Below are 21117 nucleotides of genomic sequence, written 5' to 3'. Positions count from 1 at the left end.
GCTGAGCCTCTCCTCAGCCTGGACAGCAGATAGAGGCGGAGATGGGGGGAAGCAGCACCACAGAGTGAGCAGACTAGATTCACCAGAGTTTATGAAAATACTGTTGAGACTCCTGGGCGGCCCTCCTACAGCATGAAGGGCAGGTCTATGTTCTTCTCGCCGGTGCCCACGTAGATGTAGCCATAGTTCTTGGTGCGGGGAGTGTGGTAGAAGGTGAGGCCCGGCCAGAGCAGGCTGCGCAGCACCACCAGGGCATTGCCCCTCTCCATCTGGATGCTCCAGGACCCTGGGGAGGAGGCAGGGCCTGGGTGCTGTGCAGCAGGAGCCCTGCGAGGTGTGCAGAGGCCCCAAGCAGCCAGGCCTGGGCGTCAAGGTTCCACTGGGAACAGGGAAGACAATTTAATTAATTATCCCGGCACTTTACTCCTCCTGATTGCCTTTGAGCCATTTCACTGCTCATTAAAACCACTTCCAGAGGGAGGGCAGAGGAAATGAAAAGAGGTGAAATTCAAAGCAGTCCATTTTGTTCCTGTCAGCAAGTCTAGTGAAAGGTTGCGCGGGGGAGGCAGCTGAATCCACAGTCCACAGGCGGAGGGGAGCTGGGGCTGAGCAGGGAGACTCAAGGCTCCCTCTCACCCTGCACTAAGGGTGCTCACTAGTGGCCTTCAGTCCCGGCACGCATTGCCTCTACTTACCATTTGCCCTTATCCCCAGGCCCAGAAGCCTCTTCTCAGAGATGGATCAGTCCTGACCAGACTCACGTAGAAGTGTGGTCGTTTCAGGCCTCCCAGCTCAATAGCCTTTTCTGGCAGCTGGGAGCCTGGGAGCCATCCTTGGCGGGAGGGGACTTGGGCTGCAGCTAATGAGCCTTTGTCCTGGGTTCTGCCCTGGTTTTTTGCTCCCCAGACGGGAGCAGCCCAGCCCGGGGCTGAGTTGTGCAGCCATGAGGACTTGGCGGGAAGGGCCTGATCCAGCTCCAGAACCGAGGGAGGGAGCCGCTGTGTGGGAGGAAGGAGCCTGGGAAAATCGCCTCTGGATGCAGATCTGGAGCTTCTATTCCCCTGCGCACTGAGGCCTCTCCCCGGCCCAGCCGCAGCTCTGCTCCAGGCCTTGCCAGAAAGGCAAATGCTTTGAAGGTTTTGGTGCCGGACCAGCCAGTGATGCACTGAGAGCTATGCCGAGGCCTTCATCAGCTGCCAGCTCAGCCCCGGCTGCCTGGCTCCCACCGCCCCGTTGCCCCCAGGCCTCCTCCAACCATGGCCCACCCTGGTCACTCCACACCCAGCAGCCTCACAAATCAGGCCCCACCCACCAGGGGGCCACCCTGCATCTGAGAGACCTGACCACCAAGCACCCCTGGCCCTGATGGCAGCTCAGCCTTGCTTAGGTGCCAGCACCTGCCCAGGTCAAAGCCTGAGCTTTCTGGCTGCATGCAGATCATCTGCCCCTGGTTTGCTTAGGAGGATGCCACTTGGAGGCCACCTCAGCATTGTGCGGTGGCCTGCAGCAAGTGCCACCACCAACCATGAGATGAAGTGGAAGGCACAGTGTGGGCTTGATCCCACTCCCTCAGGCCTGCTCAGTGCCAGCCAGACAGCATCAAGGAGGAAGAAGTGTGTTCCTGGGTTATCAGAGCTCTGGCCAGGGCACTGCCAGGGATTGGGGGGGGGGGGGTCTTTCCTGGGCAGAGAAGGGAGTATTTCTTCTAGCTCCTACAGCTTTCCTCTCTGGGTACCTGAGGTCTTCCACCTCCAAGACCTGCTGGCAGAGTTCTAGAGGCCTTAGCCTATTGCCTCCTACTCACTCATTCCAGAAAACAGATGGCCTAGGGGTCACAGGAAATGGGGTGTGACAGAACGAAGTGTTCCCAGTACGCTGCATTCAGCCTTTGGCCAGAAGCACAGACCCCTAGGAAGATAGCCCTGCTTAGTTCTCCCTGCCAGTGTCCAGAGCATCATTTGGGGAGTCTGTCCCTGCCCTTAGAGCCCACAGTCACAGCCCCCTCAAACTGAAGAAGGTCAAGCTTCACCCACCTGGGGAAGGCAGCTTGCAGTGTGCCCAGGCCAAACACTGCCCCCAGAGAACTGGAATCGGGAGTTCCCCAACCCTGACCATTCTATCAGTTCCCTGTCATCAGCGCCTTGGCACATCCTGGGCAAGGGCTGGGTCCTGGCTTCCCCTGGCACCAGTCTCCCCAGCTAGGGTTTGGCTACTTCTTGCTTCCAGTAGATGAGGGGCCCAGGCTCATCAGCAGGAGCTCCCCCGACCTCAGCCAGGAGCTAGGGGAACCTGGTCGAGATGCTAGCAAAATATAGTGCCCCCGTCGGGGCGGGGGGCAGTGCCAAGCAGGCTGAAGGGTGCTGGCAGACTACAGAAACAGCATGTGAGGGACCGGCCAGCCGACACTGCCTTCTCCCTCCCTTGCATTCCTGTCACAATCCAGTCCTCTCCTTGTCCCTGGCTCAGCTTGTCACTCAGGAAACAGACTCTCAATGTCCCAGGAGTCACATAGCATCTATCTGGGAAGCCAGGCACTTGCTGTCACCTTCACCCACTTATTGCAAATGCTGGAAAGGCTGGGCCCAGCCAGCCACAACCTCTAGGACTCAGGGGAAGCAGCCTCCTGCGGCCCTGGTGTTTCAGCTCAAAGCCCCTCCTCTCTTCCAAGTCTCCTCAGACCTCCCCTCCGCCCCCCTGGTGGCCACTCTTCTCCACAAGCTCTCTTTTTTGAGGATGTAGTGGGATACACACTAGTAAATAAGGAACGGGGCCTCTTGCATCAGCAGGAAGTCCTGGGTGTCCTGGGCCCTGAGGATCTCACCCATCTTGCTGGTTTTCAAACCTCAATTGGGTGTATGCTCTTCATCATTACATTCTCCTGTCTTCCAGAAAGAAGGGCAACACAGCTCTGAGATTAAGTTTGAGGAGGAGAACCAGGCTGGGGTTCAGAGCTGTCCAGGGGCACTGGGTGGGGGGCTACAGGTGGAAGAGTAACCTGTCTAATTGATGGGCAAGGCCAGACCTCTGGTCTAGAAGGTCGAGGCACCTGTCAGCCAGGATTCCAAGAGACTGGCGGGAGGAACCCCACCTGCACACCCGCCAAGGAAGGGCTGATCACCCGGACACCACATTCCCCACCCCTCTCCAGTACTGTCTCTCCTGTCCCCAACCCCTCCCCAACCACATTTTAAAGGCCACTTTCCAGACAGGCAGGCCACTTGCTGCCCTCTGCTGCCTGAACTGGGCATTGCTGCTGAGAACTCACTTGTGCTGGCGCCCCAGCAGCCCAGTGCCAGGCAGTCAGCTGTCAGCTCCAGCCCAGAGTGGTGCAAGGAGAGGTTTTCTGCCCTCCACCCCAACTCTGCTTTGCAGGACACCGATGACCTTTTTTGTGAGGCACCTTCTGTTTTACATTTCCACTTCCCATCCTTTATTTCATTTGGTCTTTCCAAAACCTCTGTGAGGCAGGGACGGTGTCTGCCTTGTTCCTGACAGCATCCCCAGTGCCTGGCATGTTGTAGCTGCTCAGTGGTATTTGCTGATGGAGTAGAAGATTAAAGAGCATTGAATGGCAGAGTACTGCTGAGAAACCTGGCATCCTGACCTGGAGCTCTGCATCACCTGGCTGCAGCCCAGGCTCAGAGAACTCTTAGCTGTTGCCTGGTGTCTACCAGGAGGATAGTTCTGCCCTCAAAGTTACCTACTCCCACAAAACTCTGCAGAGCAGGATGGCTCAGGAGGGCATTAGTGGCCCCAGGAAATACCCCATCTTCTCTTCAGCCAAGGGTGGCCCAGGCACCAGCTGCTGAGCTCCTGGCCTACCCCATGGGCAGACAGCAGGAGTCCCCGGGACAGGGCCAGCCTAAACCATCCCTGCTCACAGGTGACACGAAGTTCCCCTCAGACCCAGAAAGGAAACAGTGACCCTACCTGGGCAGAGAAGAGCTGCCAAATTCCATCCCACCAGCCAGTGCTGGTGTCCCAGGGGACTCTAACGTGGGATTTTGGCCCTACTTAGTAGCCTGGCTGCTGTCTGCCAGGTGGGGCAGCCTCCCAGCAGCTCCTGCTCTTTCACTGGCAATAAGGAAGGGAGTCTGGAAGCAAAATCAGAGTGCTCTCCCCTGACCATCCACACTTCTACACCACCACCACCACCACCCCACGCCTCCATCAAGCCATTATGAGAAAAAAACTGGGCCTGACTTCCTGGAGGCTTTCTGGTGGTGGCTCTGGGAGGAAAGGAGCCAGTGCCCCAGAAGCTGTGATGTTTCCCAGGGTCAGGCTGGGAGCACCCCTCCCCTCAGGCCACATACACACACACAAGATGCCAGGAACCTTCAGCTCCCAAGGCTCCAGCACTAAGGACAAAGCAGCATACTGGGGAAGACTAGGGTGTTGAATCATTGGCTGATCCTTCAGCCCTAAGGCCCACCATTAGGGCAAGAAGTCTAGGGCCTCAGGCCCCTGCAACTCATCCACCTCCTGGGTCCAGATCCTCTACCTCCCAGGGGCCTGATTAATTCACTTGCTGACTGGCCCCAGCATCCTTTAGGAATACCCCAAAGCTCTGTATTTCACATCCCCTGCTGTGGAGAGAGACAGCTGCTTTGCGTGTCCCCTTTATCCCAAGTGCATGGCAGATAGGGCTGGTGGGGTTCCCTTAGGAAGACTGTTGGGCCCCCACACCCTGTCTAGTCAGCTTTGGTCATGGCTGCAAAGGCCCCAGCACCCTCCTGGCCCCTCCCACTGCACAAAGGATGAAGTTCCAGGGGGAGGAGGCACTCCTGGTCACCGAGCACTGGAGGGAGTGTGTCGTCTGCTGGCCCTGGAACATTCTGTTGCAGGTGTGAAGGCTGAAAGGTCAGCACCGAGCCAGGCTTTCCAGCCACACCCTGAATCAGGGAGGAGGGGCTGCTGCCCCCAGGTTAAGGACATTAGGAGGACTTTTCCCTGCCCACCGCTCAGCCCCTGGTGCTGGGCCCCCCGCCACAGTGTTCCTGGCTCCCTTTATCAGCAGGGGATGTGCAGCCCCCTCGGGGTCCTAGCCAGGATGCGAGCAGAGTTGGTGGAGGTAACATGAGTCTGGAAAGTATGTCTGATAAGTGAGAAATGCCCAAGCCCCTATAAACCTTCATCTCCCCAAAAGGTCCAGGACCCTCTTTCTATGTTCAGGGAAGCTTGATTCTGGCACCCCCATGTGGCAGAGGCCAGAGTAGCCACTCTTTGCTGGCAGCCCTTACCCACCAGGGATCCTATGGCCCAGGCCCCTGGGGCACTGCAGTAGACCTGAAACTGCCTCCAGATCCCTGGCTTCCCCTTCTCCATCCATCCATGCACCACTGCCTTATTATTACAGACCTGCTCACAAGCCACAAGCAGCTCCTGCCTTGGTCTAGGCCTCCTACCCCTTGGCCATCTAGGCCGTTCTAGGCCTGCCCAACCCACCTCAGTAAGGCCTTCTTCCCACTGAAAATAATATAAGTAATAATTATTAATTTTTACTTCAGTCCTTAATATGTTAGGCACAATCATAAGCATTTTGTATAGTATTAACTTATTTAATTCTCATAACAATCCAATGAGATAGAACATATTATTCCCCTTTTGGAAATTGAGGCACAAGGAAATTGAGGGACTTCCCTGAGGTCACACAGCTAGTATGTAGCAGATTCAGGATTCCAACCCAGGCTTTCTGACTCCAGAGCCCTTGCCTTTAACCGCTATTGACATCACACCCGTACCCTGAGTTCCAGCCCAAAGGGGTTCCTCGTTGCTTCTTAGAAGTGTTTCCCCCTAGTGGTGGGGGTGACTACTGTCCTGCCATCGCCACTCTCCACTTAAAAGAAAAACACCATCTACGTGACACTTCCGTTAGGGGCAGAGCCCTGGAGTCTAATGCTCTAACATTAGTTGTGTCCTTGGGCTTATCTCTCTGAGCCTGTTTCTTCACCTGTAAAATGGGGATAATAATAGTATCTACCTCCTAGGTCAGCTGTGAAGATTACAATGAGATAAGGCATGGGAAGGACTGAGTATAGTGCCTGGCACACAATAAGCAGTGTCACTGCTTTTAGGAGTTGTTATTATCATTACTATTGCTGTCATCAACAACAGAGCCCTCCAGTTCTCAGAGCACCAAGCATGGGAAGGGAAAGAAGCAGGGGTACTGCGTCAGTGCCTTGGGTCTGGCTCCCGAATGCTCAGAACCTGGCACCTATCCTGGGATGTAGCATCCAAGTAAGAGCATCTTCCCAGGACACACTTTACTGGCAAAGCTCAGGGGAAGCATCTGGGGTCTCTGTGATCCCACCACCAACTGCTGGCTATGTGCCTGGGCCAGGTGGGACCTGAAGCACAGGAAGGCTCTGAAGTTGTCCATTTTAAGATTAAAAAGTAAAACACACATAGCAGGGAGAAAATGCACAGAACTCACTTCTTTAGCAGGTCAGTCAGCACCCACTCCCTGAGCACCAGCTATGTGCCAAGCACTGGATCTAACTCTGAAACTAACAGTTGAGATGTATGTGTAACTAGTATTTCAGGGATGTTTTCAGAGATGTTTGGGTGGGGGAGATTCCCAACTTGCCTCCATTCGAGATGGATATGAAAATCAAAAGAGGCACTGAGAGACTTCCTGTCTGTGGAAGCACATGGAACAATCAATCCTTTTGTCCTCACTTACTACCTGTTTACTATGAGCGGAGCCCTGTATTGAGCCCTGGGGAAGCTCCACCCTCAAGGTCCCATGCTGAACTCCCAGTTCCCACCCAGGCCCTCAGTCCGACTCACTCAGAGAAGAACGGCAGGTGGCTTGGCCCACTGCTCTGAGCTGGGGGCAGATCCAGCATTCTCAAAGTAACAGGCTGTTACCTTTGGGGATGTCATGCTCCAAGGAGTCCATGAAGTCCAGGGAGGGGTCCATGTCAGCCTTCTCAAGCAGGGTCTTGTTCTTCAGCTCAACAGGCTCCTTGAAGTGGAAGTAGGAACTGAGCTTCTTGGCTTCGGACAAGGACAGGCCTAAGAGGCAGCAGGTAGGAAGGGATGATCAGCCCTAAGTCCCACAGCCCCCTTTCTCTATGATTGGGAACCTCACAGAGGGGCTTGTAGAGGACTCAGTCAACTACTGATGGGGAACTAAAGGGCGAAAAGGGAGCAGTGTTCCCTCCGCCTGAACTTGGCCCAGGTCCTGCAATAAGGACAGGCTACAGAAGAGGAAGGAGGGGAAAGGTCAGGAGCCCAGCCCCACACAAAGCCCCGGACCCTGGCAGCCAGAGGCTCTCCTACCCTCAGGCACAAAAGAATCAGGGTCCAGGGACTGGGTACCTGTGCCAAGTGCTGATGCCAGGCCATTGGGCACATCCTCCCAAGTGATGCAGCCACAGCTGTTCCTTCTCTGAGAAAGTAGGAAGGCTCCCCTGGACTCCCAGACACCTGTCTGACTATGCTTGGGAAGAGACACCTTCAGGCCTTGAGAGAGGCCCCTGAGAGCTCACCTTCAAAGGTCCGATTGACGTTTATGGATCCAAAAGGGGTCTTAAAGAGAGCGCCTCGAGGGACGATAGCCACAGCCTTGTCGATCTGGTCAATGACAGACACCAAGCGGGTCTCCTCCTTGATCTGGACCTGAGGAGACAGGGGATGAGTCTTCCTGCCAGGGCACTGTGCCCAGTCACCCCTGGTGCAAGTGCCCTCTGCGTGACTGTCCGACTGGGGTCAGCACAGATGCCAGGTCCATGGAAAAGCAGGATGGGTGAGTCCTCGCTTTCCCTCCCTCATTCTCTCCCCCTCCCTTCCTCAAATTGGTAATACATACTGGTGTAATATTTAAAACTTAAAAAAAAAGAAAAAAGCAGTCTCTCTCACCTCATCCCTGGCTCCCCAGCTGCCGTCACTGGGGACAAACACCACTAATGGTTTCTCATGTACCCTACTGGAAACATACCATTCTCTCATCATATTTTAATGTTGCTTCCTTTGCTTTTTTAAAATATAAAAGCTATCATGCTCACTGTAGGATATTTGGGTAATATAGATATATTTTGTAATATACCCAAGAGAATGAAAACCACTCTAATCCTGCCTCCTAAAGGTAATCACTGGTAACATGTTGGTATACTTCCTTCTATTCTTTTTCTCTACGCATATATTCAAAGGAAAATTAGAGTTACAGTTTATATAGTTTCATATTCTGCTCTTTGACTTAACATTACTTCTCAAGCATCACCCCATACTATAGCATTTTTATGCAGATGAAATTTGGTTATAATCAATATCAAGGGTGACCCTGAACAAAAGGACTTCATAGAGATGTTTGAGAAATAGCACCACTTGACAAGGAAAACATGTCACCAGGGGCCCCCAGAGTCACCCAGCCACCTATTTCCCATGGGCTGCTGACTAGACTTGTTTACCAAGGAGGAGATGGAAACTAATACTTATTAGGTGTCTAGGCCAGGGGCTTTAAATATGTCACCTTATTTAATCTGCACAAGCCTGCAAAGTAAATATAATTATCCCAATTCTACAGAAAATAAAACTGAGGAGAGGTTAAGTTCGTCAGGTGGGCAAGGGGTTGCAATGAAGCATCACCCAGACCCAGACTTTTGGCATCACCTGGCTTCAAGAGCAGAGGCTGCGTTTTGAATCTCAAGTTTTGTCTAGTTTCAAAACCTGAGCTCGTTGTTTTTTGACCCAACAATTCCACTTCTAGGAGTTGATTCTTCAAATAGAGCCCACACATCGGAAATGATGCGTGCATAAGGTCATTCATTGTGGCCCTGCTTGTCAGAGCTGTAACTTGGAAACCTACGCTTCCATGAATAAGACACTGGTTAAATATGGTACACTCACAGGATGGTAAAATGAATGGGGAGGCTCTTCAGGGTACTGATGTAGAAAAAAATCTCCAAAATATATGGTTAGTTGAAAAAAAAGCAAGGTACAGAACTATGTGCATAACCTGCCACCTTTTTTTTTTTTTTAAGATAAAAAGAATATGTCGAGATTGGCTGAGATTTGTATTTATATAGAATGTCTCTGGAAGCAGAGCTCAAACTTTAATGTGTATTTGAATCCCTTTGGAATGTGTTAAAATTCAGACCCTGATGCCAGCCCAAGATTCTCTATTTCTAACTCCCAGGGCATAGTGATGCTTCTGATCCAGATTGTGCTTTGAGTAACAAGATATGGACACACACACACAGACAAAACAGCTATATTAATGTCCCCCAAAAAGAGAACCCGAGTGACTGGTTGACAAGGTGGAGGGAAACTTTACTATATTCTTTTTCGTACCTTTGAAGTTTGAACCACATGACTGTATTATCTACTAAAATTAAAGTTTATACAAAAATATAAGCACCTGTGCACACCCCCTTACCCCAGAGCACAGCACAGACCCCTTCTTCCCAGCCCCCACCCCAGAGCCTGGCTCCCACAAGAGCTGCCCACCCACTTTCCACCCTGTCTTCACTCAGGAGCTGTGTGACCCTGGGCAAGTCACTCAACCTCTCTACACTTCAGTTTCCTCCTCTCCACCACCTGGAGAGTAATGTACCAACTTCCCAGAGCTGTGAGGATACAATGATGAGACAGGCACAGTAGCACAGGGCCACACACATCCAGCATTTCAGGCCCAACCAGCCACTGGGGCGGTAATGCTAACAGCTGCTGCTGCGCCCGTTTTCAGTGGGCTGGGATGTGAATGGCCCAGGCCCTTTTCGTTCAGGCCCTCCTCCTCCTCCTCCTCCTCTTGTCTTCACTCACCACTACTTCTTCTTCAAAGACCTTTTCACCCTCGTTCACCTTCTGCACCTCAGTGTGTTCGTACTCATGCGACGGGTCCCCCATGAAGCGGCCCTTCACCACAGAAGTCTGCGTCGCCATCTCCTCTGTGGCAGGGGGCAAGAGGCTCCACTCCATGCAGTTCAGGCTGCCAACGACATCCCCATCACCCCGATTCCACCTCCCCTCTCACCCAGGCTTCCTGCCCCCCATCTTCTCCCAAGGGGTAAGGCCCAAGAAAAGCTGTCAGGAGTCACACCTTTCCCCCTAGAAACCTTAAGTACCTATGGGGCATCTCACCCCCATGTGATGCAAATTCAGCTTTTTTTTTTTTCCAACTTTTTAAAAAAGCTTCAGTATGCCAAGATTCTGAGAGCTTCTTTCTAGACAACTGGACTGTGAGATCCTGGGTGAATTTCTGGAAGCTGAACTTTCCTCAGTTGCTGGTGCTTCTGCTCTGGTGGCCCCAAGGTCATGCTCAGCCTGCCTGCTGAGCCAACAGCATGGCTATCTCCCCCCTCTTCTCAGGGAAGCCCAGCCCGGGCTCAGGGAGCTCTCTTCCTCCAAGGTCTTTGGGGGCACTCGCCAGCCCAGTCCCTTCTTTCTCACGTCCTGCCAGTAGACGTCCTCCTGCTCCTCCCTCATCCATGCAGGGTCTGTGTCTCCATCCTGGTCTCTGCTCATGTTTCCTCCCTCCACTCTCCACTGGGTCCTTCTAAAACAACACCCCTCACATCCCTGCCCCTCCAGAAAATGCCCCTTTCCTCTCCCTGCCTCCTTTTCCCCAACCATAGTTTCTCTGAACCATAATCTAGAACAACAGTTTGCCCTGCAGGAGCCCTTCCTCCCCATCACTTTCACTCTTTGACCACTGCACCGTGATTCTGCCCCCACACGCAAGAAACTGCTCAAAAGTTCATCCATGGAACCTAAAAGCCAACAAATGCATTCCCATTTCTATTTCCTTTGACATCTCCCTTCTCCCTCCTCTAGTGCCTTAAGTATTTCCAGGGACAAGTTCTCACTCCTCTTTTTCTCTCTGCAGTCTCACGCACCTGATGCCCAGAACCTCAGCTACTCCCTAGTTGATTATCTAGAATCCAGCCACTTTTCACCACCTCCATGGCTTCCACCCTGGTCCAAGCCACCATCTACTCTTGCCCAGATATTGTAGTAGCTTCTTAATGCATCTGTCTCCCCATGTCCATACCTGCTCCCCCTTCAGTCTAGTCCGTACCCAACTGCTGAAACCTAAGGAGAACCTTACAATGACCTTCCATTGAGCCAAGTCCTTACAATGCCCTTACAAGGCCCTGCATGATTGTCTCAGGCCCTCTCTGACCTCATGTCCTGCAGTGGTCCCTCCCACTCACTCTTCTGTAGCCACACTAGGCTCTAGAGGGCTCCACAAATACACTGAGCACACACCTGCCTCAGGGCTTTTGCACTTGCCTGGAATTCTTTTCCCTCAGGACAAACACATAGCTCTCTCAGTTGCTTCAGATCTCTTCTCAAATGTTACCTCATCAGAGAGGCCACCCCCAACCACCCTATTTGTTTATCTATTTAATTGAAGTATCATTGATTTATAATGTTGTGTCAGTTTCTGGTGTACAGCATAGTGATTCATTTATATATATATTCTTTTTCATATTCTTTTCATTATAGGCCATTACAAGATATTGATTATAGTTCCCTGTGCTAACAGGAGGACTTTGTTGTTTATCTATTTTATATATAGTTTATATCTGCAAATCCCAAACTCCTAATTTACCCCTTTCCCCTTTGGTAACTGTAAGTTTGTTTTCTATGCCTGTGAGTCTCTTTCTGTTTTATAAATAAGTTCATTTGTGTCATTTTTTAGATTCCACATATAAGTGCTATCATAGGGAATTTGTCTTTCTCTTCCTGACTTACTTCACTTAGTATAATAATCTCCAGGTCCATTCATGTTGCTGTAAATGGCATTATTTAATTTTTTATGGCTGAGTAGTATTCCATTATATAAATATACCACAACTACCTTGTCCAGTCATCTGTCAGTGGACATTTAGGTTGCTTCCATGTCTTGGCTATTGTAAATAGTGCTATGAACATTGGGGTGCATGTATTTTTTTGAGTTAGCATTTTCTCCAGATACATGCCTAGGAGTGGGATTGCTGGGTCATATGGCAACTCTATTTTTAGATTTTTAAGGACTCTCCATACTATTTTCCATAGTGGCTGCACCAAACTACATTCCCACTAACAGTGTAGGAGGGCTCCCTTTTCTCCACATCCTCTACAGCACTTATCGTTTGTAGACTTTTTAATGACCGCCATTCTGACCAGTGTGAGGTGACACCTCATTGTAGTTTTGAGTTGCATTTCTCTGCTAATTAGTGATATGGAGCATCTTTCTGACCACCCTATTTAAAATAGTACCCCACCCTGCGTTCTCTATCTCTTTTTGCACTTAGCACCAGTGCTAAGTGTATGCAGTATATGCGTGTTTGTTTATTGTCTGTCTCCCCTCCTCCCACACACACACTAAAATGTAAACTCCCTGAAAACAAGGACTTTGTCTCATTTAGCACTAAATTCCTGGTGTCTAGGTCAATGCCTGGCACATAGTAAGTGCCAAAGAAATAAAAACTTATGGAATAAAATGAGTCTCAAATCTCTATCTTCAGTCCAAATTTTTCTTCTGGACTCCGGATCTGTACTTCAATATGCCTCCTTACCACCCCGCCCTCCAGGCACCCACACCAAAGTCTCTAGGCCTTCCTAGTCCTGCCTCCTAGATTCTCTCCCACTGACACCAGCATTTAACTGGCTGCCTAAGCTGGGAGGGTCAACCTTGACCTTTTCTTCACTTCCCCCGTTCAGTCACAAGTCCCATTACTTCTACCACTTAAACACCTCGACACCACCGCCTTGGGCTTAAGACCCTTCTCCAAACTGAACTCTTTAAAAACCCAGGTCCACTCCAGGCTTGCACCTGGCTTCTACTCCGGGTCTCCATTTTTCAAGAACTTTCATCTGCTGGGCCTCCGTTCTCGCCCTGCCTCTCTTATTATCCCACCAGTCTTTAAGCTTCTCTGGCGCCCCACCCTCTGGTCCTCCCAGCGCTCCGCCCTCTCAGGCCTCGCCCACCCTCTTCCTTGACCCCGCAGGCCCAGCGCTTTCTGAGCCTACCTCTCACCCTGCCCCCTCATTCCCGGTCCCCTGTGGCTCTCCCCTCGGTATCCCCCTGCGGCCTCTGCCCACCCGGGCGCCGCCTCCACCTGTACAGCGTCTTGCGCGGTGCGAGCTGGTCCTCACTCAGGCCCTGCGCGATATAGTAATCCGCAACGAGGCCGAGGATGCGGCCCCAGAAGAGGACCCGATCGAAGCGGTAGTCGCGTTTAACCAGCGTAAGGGAAGTGAGCAGCGAGGCCCGACGGTCTGGGCTGAGGCCCTGCCCACTACCGGACGCCAGCTCCAGCGATAACAGGAGGCTCTCCGCGTCCATCGCGCCGGCGGCTCAGCTCAACGCCTGTCAGGTTGCTAGAAGCCGTGACCTTGGAGACCCAAGGCTCCGCCCCTCCGTCCTGCCGGAAGCAGGATTCCACCCACCTGACCCGCCTCCCGCCGGCTCTTCTTCCCAGGAGCCCTTCTGAAAAGCTTGGGCGTCCCTCCCGCTTCTTTTCTCCAGTAGGTGACGGGGTGCGTTCATTTGTCACAATGGCATGGTTTTCCCCCAAAATATGTAGGCTACAATGTGGTAGGTTGGAGGTCCCAACTAAACCCAATTCCAGGGATATTTTTGTTTTCCCTAAGCCCTTCCACACAATCAGTATTTATTGGGTCCTCACTGTGTATGCAGTGGGGGCTTAGGAAGAAAGTAATGCCACAGTGACATTAGCTGTATTATTCCATTCTTGTCCTCTCCTGTCTTGGCCTCAGAATTATCTATGAAGAAAAGAATTTGAGGTCCTCTTGGCTCTAGGATTCTAAGGCAATCAATCCCCCTCAAAGCCAGGTCTTACAGGATGGGGTCCACCCATTCCACTCTCTTCAGTCTTCACAGATATCTCGTATTTCCCCCTTCCTTAGGACTGTTCCTTTGGTGGCAAACCAAGACCTAGGCAATGGGATGACACCACACCTTGGGAAAGGAGAGTGCAAAGAGGATACAAAAAGGGTGACTTTACAGACTACACTTTACCATCAACATTTTCACTTACAACATTAACAACTACACTTCCCCTACCACCTACATGTACCTACTGCTGGCCCCACAACTTGATTTTAAGTTCAAATGGTAGCAAAACTTGAAATGCCAGAACCCCACTGCAACTGGACTCTTCAGTCCCTGGGCTAGGGACTATTTCTTCATATCTACCTCTCCAGTGCCCAGCCAAGGTCAGAAAGATAAGCAGGTGCCTCAGCAGGCTTGTTATCAGGGAAGGAGATGAGATTTATTGTTAAAATTGTTAACTATCTTTTAATTTCTGGATTCCTTTGGACAGGAATCATGAAATCAGACTGACCTGGGCCCCAATGACAAGGTGATAGAGAAGTGTCTCAATTACCTGGATAATTACTTTGTTTTGATTGTCTAGACACTGTTCATGAAGGCTTTTAAAATTACTAATTGAGGGAGCTGGATTGGCTTAATGTGTCTTCCATCTCAAAGCAATTTATAACTCCCTTGTTCAGAACTCCCTCCCTTTAGTCAGACCCCTCAGCCTGTTCCTTAGTGGGAGATACTGCCCCATTCCTCTTCTTTAAGGTAATATTAGACAGAAAAAAAGCAGAAATTCCAACTGGCACAATATGCTTCAAGTGGTCACAGCACAGAAAATAACTCATACTGTTTGTTTTCATTGATCCATATTTACTCAGCACCAATAAACGGCAGATTCCATGTCAGGAAACACAACCTGAAGCCAGAGAGGGAAGTCCTGCAGCTTTCCAACGTTACCACCTTCAGCAGTGCAAACCTTGTTCCGTTATTTCAGAGTAAAGTCACACAGAAGGTACAGTAGTGTAAAGCGCTCAGCCTCTGGAACCAGCTGGACTGGGTTTGAATCCAGGTTTCTATACTTATGCAAGTTATCCAATCTCCCAAAGCCTCATCTATAAAACGAGGAGTCATGAACTTTGCAAGGTTATCAGATTAGATAATGTATGTAAAGTGCTTAAAACATACTATAAAATATAAACTACTTTTTATGATTTCTTAAAACATAAAAACACACTCTTCTTAAAACATAAAAAATAGTATATATTTATACTGTTCCCATGTACGCACACACACACACATACACACTCCTATCTCCAACACCAGCAGGGTGAGGATTCACACAACTGCTACAAAGACAGGTGGGCAGAATTCCAGATGGGACATTTGGCCTCAGGAAGGTGCTCCTTACAGGGCAATCCTGGTGCCTCAGCCTATGGTTCAATCAAGCTTTGCAAAGACCCTCTTAGCCTTCTCGACTCAGCCCAGTTTCTCAGCCCCCTTTCCCTGTGTAACCTTCCCTGTGTAGCCTTCGGCACACATTCTCTACTGGTCACACACTGGTCACAAAAACCAGTATGTGGCAAGGAACGAGTATGCCTCAGGCTAGGAGTCAGCTGATGAAGACTCTAGTCCCAACTCTGATATAAACTGTTATAGACCTTGGCCAAGTCAGTTAACTTTCCAGACTGGCCTAGGGCTGATGAAGAGAAAGAACTATTAATTTAAAAATCCTGGAAGCCCTGAAGCATAAAAGGCCAAAGAGAAAGACAAAATATTCTAGCCTCAAGCCTGGAAAGTCTCTTTAAGAGTTCCAGGAAAATGTAATATGAATCCATTCATTTTATATTTAAATTTAAGTCACAGCCACATTATGCCTCTGATAAAAATTCTGAAAGACCATAGCAAAAAGTAGAAAAGGGCCACCTCCACAGGGGTATCTGTCTACGGGCCATGTTTGCTTTCTAACCCCAAACAGAAATACCTGACCTAGCACCCTCTAGGAAAATCTACCTGTGATTCAAAGAGATGCTTGTTCAATGATGGTTATTAAAGCCCCAGGCATACCAGCAGCCCATTGGGAAGTCTGAGGAAGGGAAGCAGGCAGCCAGAAGGATAGAATCTTCCTCTCGGCAGGAAGTAACTAGCTCTGAGCAAGAGATGGGTAACGGAGCCATGGGGGACAAATAATTTAGCCATTGTGTTCACAATTAGGAAGCATTCCCATTCACTCGTGGAAGCCTTTCAGTGTCACTGGTGCCTGGAACCATATGTAATCTTCCCAGGCCATGCTTCGGATGGCAGGTCGGCCACAGGACAGGGTCACAGTCAGTTTGTGGCCCCGGCTGGGCACTCTATAGTTGAGCTTGGGTCGAAACCAATCTTCTCCACAGTCGCGGTGACCCTGTGCCATGACAATGGTGCCCATGAGTGGAGGAACCTGCAGCTCACTGAAGGCATCAGCCATGAAAATGGCTCTGAAGAGGCGGCGCAAACAAGCTGCTGTGCTCACACTCGGATCCATGCTGTGGGGGGCCAGGCGGGACAAGTCAAGTTCGTAGAACTCCTTAGGACTAAGGGCACTGCCCCCCAGGAGGATCAGCACTCGTGGCACTAGTGTCCGGGCAAAGAGACCCTCCAGGTGGCTGAGGACACTCTCCAGTTCTGCCAGGGTTTGTTGGCATTTCCTGCTGCTTGCCTCAGCAGTGGCTCGGGGTTTCTTTTTTACCATGTCCTCTGCCTGTGAGGACAAAGAATGGTGACAGAGAAGTTCTGCAAGGTAGGGGAAAGCTAATGACCTTTGAAGAGCCCTGCTGGGATGGAGCAGACTTATGGGACTTCCAGTTCAGTGAACCACCACAGCCAAGATGCTGGGTTTTATCAGTGGGTAATATATCAAAAAGGAAAACATATTCTCTGTACAAAACAAAATTCTCCCACATTTAGAACAGCAAAGAAGCAGGAGGGCATCCAGAAATAAGCAACTCAAATACTCAAGGAGTATTTTATGGTGGCACAGCAGGAGGTAAATTTTTGCTGTGCTGAGGGTGATAAGAGGAATGAGGATTATTTGGTCTAATAAAGGTGAATCTGGAGTTCATCTTCCAGTTAAACATGGCAAATTGAAGGGAGGGAGGGAGGAAGGAGAGAGAAAGAGGACTCCTAAGGGCAAAAAGAACCGGAAAATAGACAACAGTGGTCAAAGGCAACAATAAATTTTCAGAAGATAGAAAGCAGATGGAAGAGTTCAAGAGAGCTGAATACCAAGTGCTGACAGAGGGGACTCCCCTGAGAAGCAATCTGATTCACACTGCAGAAGCTGAAAGGCCCAGGAATTGTCAACTTAAGCCCCGCAGAAGAGTGAACATATGGGCACATGGAGACTGAAGGAAGACCTGCATGAGGACCCTTCAATCACCTGCCAATTTCCTCCACCCAGAGAGAATGTTTTGGAAGTTCTCTCTCTCTCTCTCTTTTTCCTTCCTTTTTCTCTCATTTACTAGTATTTCAGATGGGAGCACAAATAAGCTTGTGTTCAATCTGCCATGCTTAACTGGAAGACAAATTCCAGAATCACTTTTATTAGATCAAATAATCCTTTTTCCTGTTATCACTACCACTGTGTTCCCAGCCAATATCCTTAAAGTCAATTGGCTAGCTCACAGGCCTGGCCATGCACACAGAACTCTGAACCACTTAGTATTAAATATTCACCAGACACCAAATAAAAGCTTCTAATATGAAAGTGAGAGACCAAAACAAATAAATAGGAAAAGGAATTTGGAAGAAAACTGAGACACTGAAAGGAACACAGGAAAGCTTCAAAAATACAGTAATTAAAACCCACAAAATTCATAGAGACAAGAAACAACAGAATGCAATTTTAAAAAAAAAATTTAAAAATTAAGGAAAAGCTCTTAAGACTATGTCTACCGAAAAGAAAAAATTGACGTAAGTATTGGAATATAAATTCAAGGAAGTCCCACAGAAAGTATAACATAAAAACAAAGAGATGAGGATTTGGAGAGAAAACACACTAAAATTAAAGTATCAGTTCATGAAGTCCTAACGCAACACACAATAGGAGTTTCAGAAAAAGAAAACAAGATTACAAGTGGGAAGGATTATAAAGACTAGAGTGGGGAGAAAGTGGCCGAAGCCATGGGGCTGAAATCTCCCTTACAGCTGCTTACACACACAGGCCCTGAAGATTCTTTAGACACCTTTTTGCCTGCCTACCATCTAAAGTCTCCCCAACAACTTTCTCTCAAAGCCTGTACCTACCTGGGGAGAAGGTTTTCGGTAGAAGTGCTTAAGCTGTTCGTAGGGCAGAGGGAGTTGCTGGCGTTGGTACATGATATGCTTTAGAAGTTCACAAGTAAACCGACAGCAGCCTTCCTGGCTCACAGGCCCGGGAAACACCACAGGCACCATGCAGTCTCTGGGGCGACGGGGCTCCAAAGGGTTGGAAGGCTCTTGGGTGGAGATAGTCTCAAGCAGTTCTATCTGGGGGTCGTGAGTTTCCTCCGACTTCTCACACCACTCTAAATCTGGTAGGTGCACAGAGGGACAAGAGAGAAAAATGAACAATTTAAAGGCCAAAGGCAGTCTTCTCATTCCCTTGTGGCGACATCAGCCACCACTGCAGAGGTGACACCCCGGCACATGCACATTCCCTCCGCAAATTCCTATGTGGGCGCTGGCGGGAAGGTTCTGGATCCCAGTCGCCTAAGGTGATTTAAGTGACGACGGGATTTGGTGGGGGGGGACGGGTGGAGGATTTCAGAGGCAGTGACTGAGTCTCTGCTCAGAAAGTAGAGGCCCTGATCTGGGAAAATGAGTTGAGAGAGTGTAGTCAAGCAGGGTCCAGAACTCGCCGAGAAGGCAGACTGGGGGTGAACCAATGGGATCCAGTGCTGTGGGGGCGATGGAGTCACCGGGGCCTAGTCAGAAATGGGAGGGACGCCGGGAAATGAAGACAGACGAGCCAGAGAAACGGCCAAGAGCTAAACGACTGGAGGGAGCGGCGGCAGGGTGAAAACAGGTCCCCAAGGCTCCTCCGGCTCTGGACTTCACTCCTTACCACGGACTGCAGCCGACTGCTTTACTTCCGGCTCCAGGGACGCCATCACGACTTCCCCCCTCCTCTCGGTGCAGTTTGAATACGCACCCGCGCTGCCTCATGGGAACCCTGCACCTCCACTTCCGGTTCCGCTGGGCCGGAAGGTGGCGGGGGCCGCGGGCGGCGTCTGTGTGGCGGAGGCTGAGGCAGGTCCGTCGAGCCCTTTCCCCACAGGGAAACCACAGGTTCTCAGCCACTTAGCGCGGCCTTCCAAAGGACACCCGCAAGCCCGCGCGTTCTCTCCTGCACCTACTTCGTGTCGGACCTTGTCCTAAGTGCTGGAGGTTCTGCGGCGAGCAAGCCAGAGGCAGGCGCTGTCCTCAGAGGGTTCAGTGCCTATGGAAACAATGCAGTGTGATGAATTATACAGTGACGTGTACGTGGGTTGTGGACCCAAAGAGCAGGAGCGCCTAACCTAGAGAGCGAGAGGTGGTCCCAGAGGAAACTGTGACCTTAAGGATGAGTAAAGGTAAAGAGGAGGGCCTAGTGGTCCTGGAGACCACTAGAGACTGTTAAAAAAGAAACAAGCCCAAAATGGAGTCACTTTTGCTAAATCTCACCAAAACTCTTTCCGTAACCTAATAGCAGTTTCAACTTCTCCTGAATTCCTGGAGTGGAATTTTAAACTAACCAGTCTGGATTTTCCTAGTCAGCGCTAGTGAGGTAATTTCCAAGACCCTACCCCCTTCCCCCTAATGTATGGTGAGCAATCCTTTCCTTCCTTTTGCTAATAATCTTATTGCTCTGCCCCCGTTTCTATAAAATTCTTCCATTTTGAAGAGCTTCTCAGAGTGCTTTTCTATTTACTAGATGGGATGCTGCCTGATTCATGAATCATTGAATAAAGTCAACTAGATCTTCAAGTTTACTCGGATGAATTTTATTTTTTAACAAGACCTTGAGATACAAGAGCATCCGCTATTCAAGGAATAAAAAAAGTTCACGTTATGAAGAATTAAGGCTGTGATGGACAAACAGGAGCAAGATCATGGCAGGGCCACGTTAAAGAGTTTGAACTTGATCCTGTAGGGGGTTGGGGGAACCTCTGAAAGGTTTAAGTAGGGGAGTGACAAGATTAAATTTACACCTTATAAATTTAATCTCTACACTGGCTACAGTGTAGAGATTCGATTACAGAGAGGATAAAGGAGGAGGCAGGGATACCAACTAGAGCTAGTAACTGCAATTACCCAAGTGCACGGTGAAAGAGGCCTAAACTAGGGTAGTAACAATGGGGTGGAGAGAACTGAAAATATTTAGGAGGTCCTGTGAGCTTGGTGGTTGAGCCCAGGAAGAGGAGGAGGGATAGAGAGACTGTCAAGAAGACAAGCAGGTTTTTTTTTACTTCAGCAACCCTATGGCCAGTTGTGTCATTCAATGAAGGAAGAAACACTAGAGTAGGACTGGTCTTATTGGGGTATGGGTAAGGAGAAAAGATGAGTTGTATTTTAAATAGTTTGACTTTGCTGTTCCATTGGACAGTGGAGAGATTTAGGAACATCATTAGGAATAGAGATATGTATTTGAGAGTCACCAGCATGGGAGTAAATAAGATCACCCAAGGAAGGTGTGTGAAATGAAGATGAGCTAGGAGCCTGAATACACTAATGTTCAGGGGATGAGCAGAGAGAGAGAACCTGTAGGGAAGACTGAGGAGTAGGCAGAGAAGTATAAAGAAAAATAGATAAGTATCAGGTGATGGAGGCCAAGAAAAAGGTGTGTTTCAGGAAGTAAGGACCAGGGATCAAAACATACCATAAAAGTACAATCATTAAAATACTGTGGTATTGGCTCAGGAATAAGCAAATAATAAAACAGAAAAGAGTCCAGAAACAGATCCATGTACATGTAGATCCTAATATATAATAAGGGTGACTGCAAAGCAAATAACTTGAGACCATTCCCTATCCATTTAGAAGGGAAAAATCCAATTAATTGAATTAATTCCTATCATACATCCTACATAAAGATACATTCCAAATCAATCAAACACCTAAACATAAAAATAAACCTCAAAACTACTAGAAGAAAATACCAGAGAATAATTCATAATTTAGAAACCTAAACACAACACAAAACCAAGAAAGTATAAAGGGAAATATTGCTAAGTCTGAGTTTAAAACATATGTAAAGGTACTATGCATAAGGAGTGAATGACTAATTACATACCAGGAAAAATAGTCTGTGTGTATACACCCATTATTTACCCCACAGGCAACCACCT

General features: G+C 49.4%; 2 protein-coding genes across 3 annotated transcripts; both read right to left on the bottom strand.

Moving 5' to 3' along the window:
* Positions 1-65: 65 nt before the first annotated feature.
* Positions 66-13353, bottom strand: RSPH9 (radial spoke head component 9). Of its 2 annotated transcripts, none has more exons than XM_006190696.3 (5): positions 13050-13343; positions 9766-9931; positions 7494-7623; positions 6871-7017; positions 66-286 (listed from the first exon to the last, which is right to left on the bottom strand). In XM_006190696.3, the coding sequence occupies exons 1-5, from the start codon at positions 13274-13276 to the stop codon at positions 126-128; spliced, it is 831 nt and encodes a 276-aa protein (XP_006190758.2). In that variant the 5' UTR covers positions 13277-13343; the 3' UTR covers positions 66-125. The 2 variants fall into 2 exon arrangements, with proteins under 2 accessions (XP_006190758.2, XP_032319052.1); XM_032463161.1 differs by having other exon boundaries at positions 144-379; positions 13050-13353.
* A 1270-nt stretch (positions 13354-14623) lies between these two features.
* On the bottom strand, positions 14624-18992 carry MAD2L1BP (MAD2L1 binding protein). The gene is made up of 3 exons (XM_006190695.3): positions 18855-18992; positions 18056-18321; positions 14624-16511 (listed from the first exon to the last, which is right to left on the bottom strand). Exons 1-3 carry the CDS (start codon positions 18898-18900, stop codon positions 15999-16001), a joined length of 825 nt encoding a protein of 274 aa, XP_006190757.1. The 5' UTR covers positions 18901-18992; the 3' UTR covers positions 14624-15998.
* Positions 18993-21117: the final 2125 nt, after the last annotated feature.

The sequence above is a fragment of the Camelus ferus genome, chromosome 20 (assembly GCF_009834535.1).
Source record: "Camelus ferus isolate YT-003-E chromosome 20, BCGSAC_Cfer_1.0, whole genome shotgun sequence".
In the NCBI taxonomy this organism is placed as follows: domain Eukaryota; kingdom Metazoa; phylum Chordata; class Mammalia; order Artiodactyla; family Camelidae; genus Camelus; species Camelus ferus.
The sequence above is the reverse complement of the archived record's forward strand: the minus strand, read 5'-3'. Positions and strand labels throughout refer to the sequence as shown.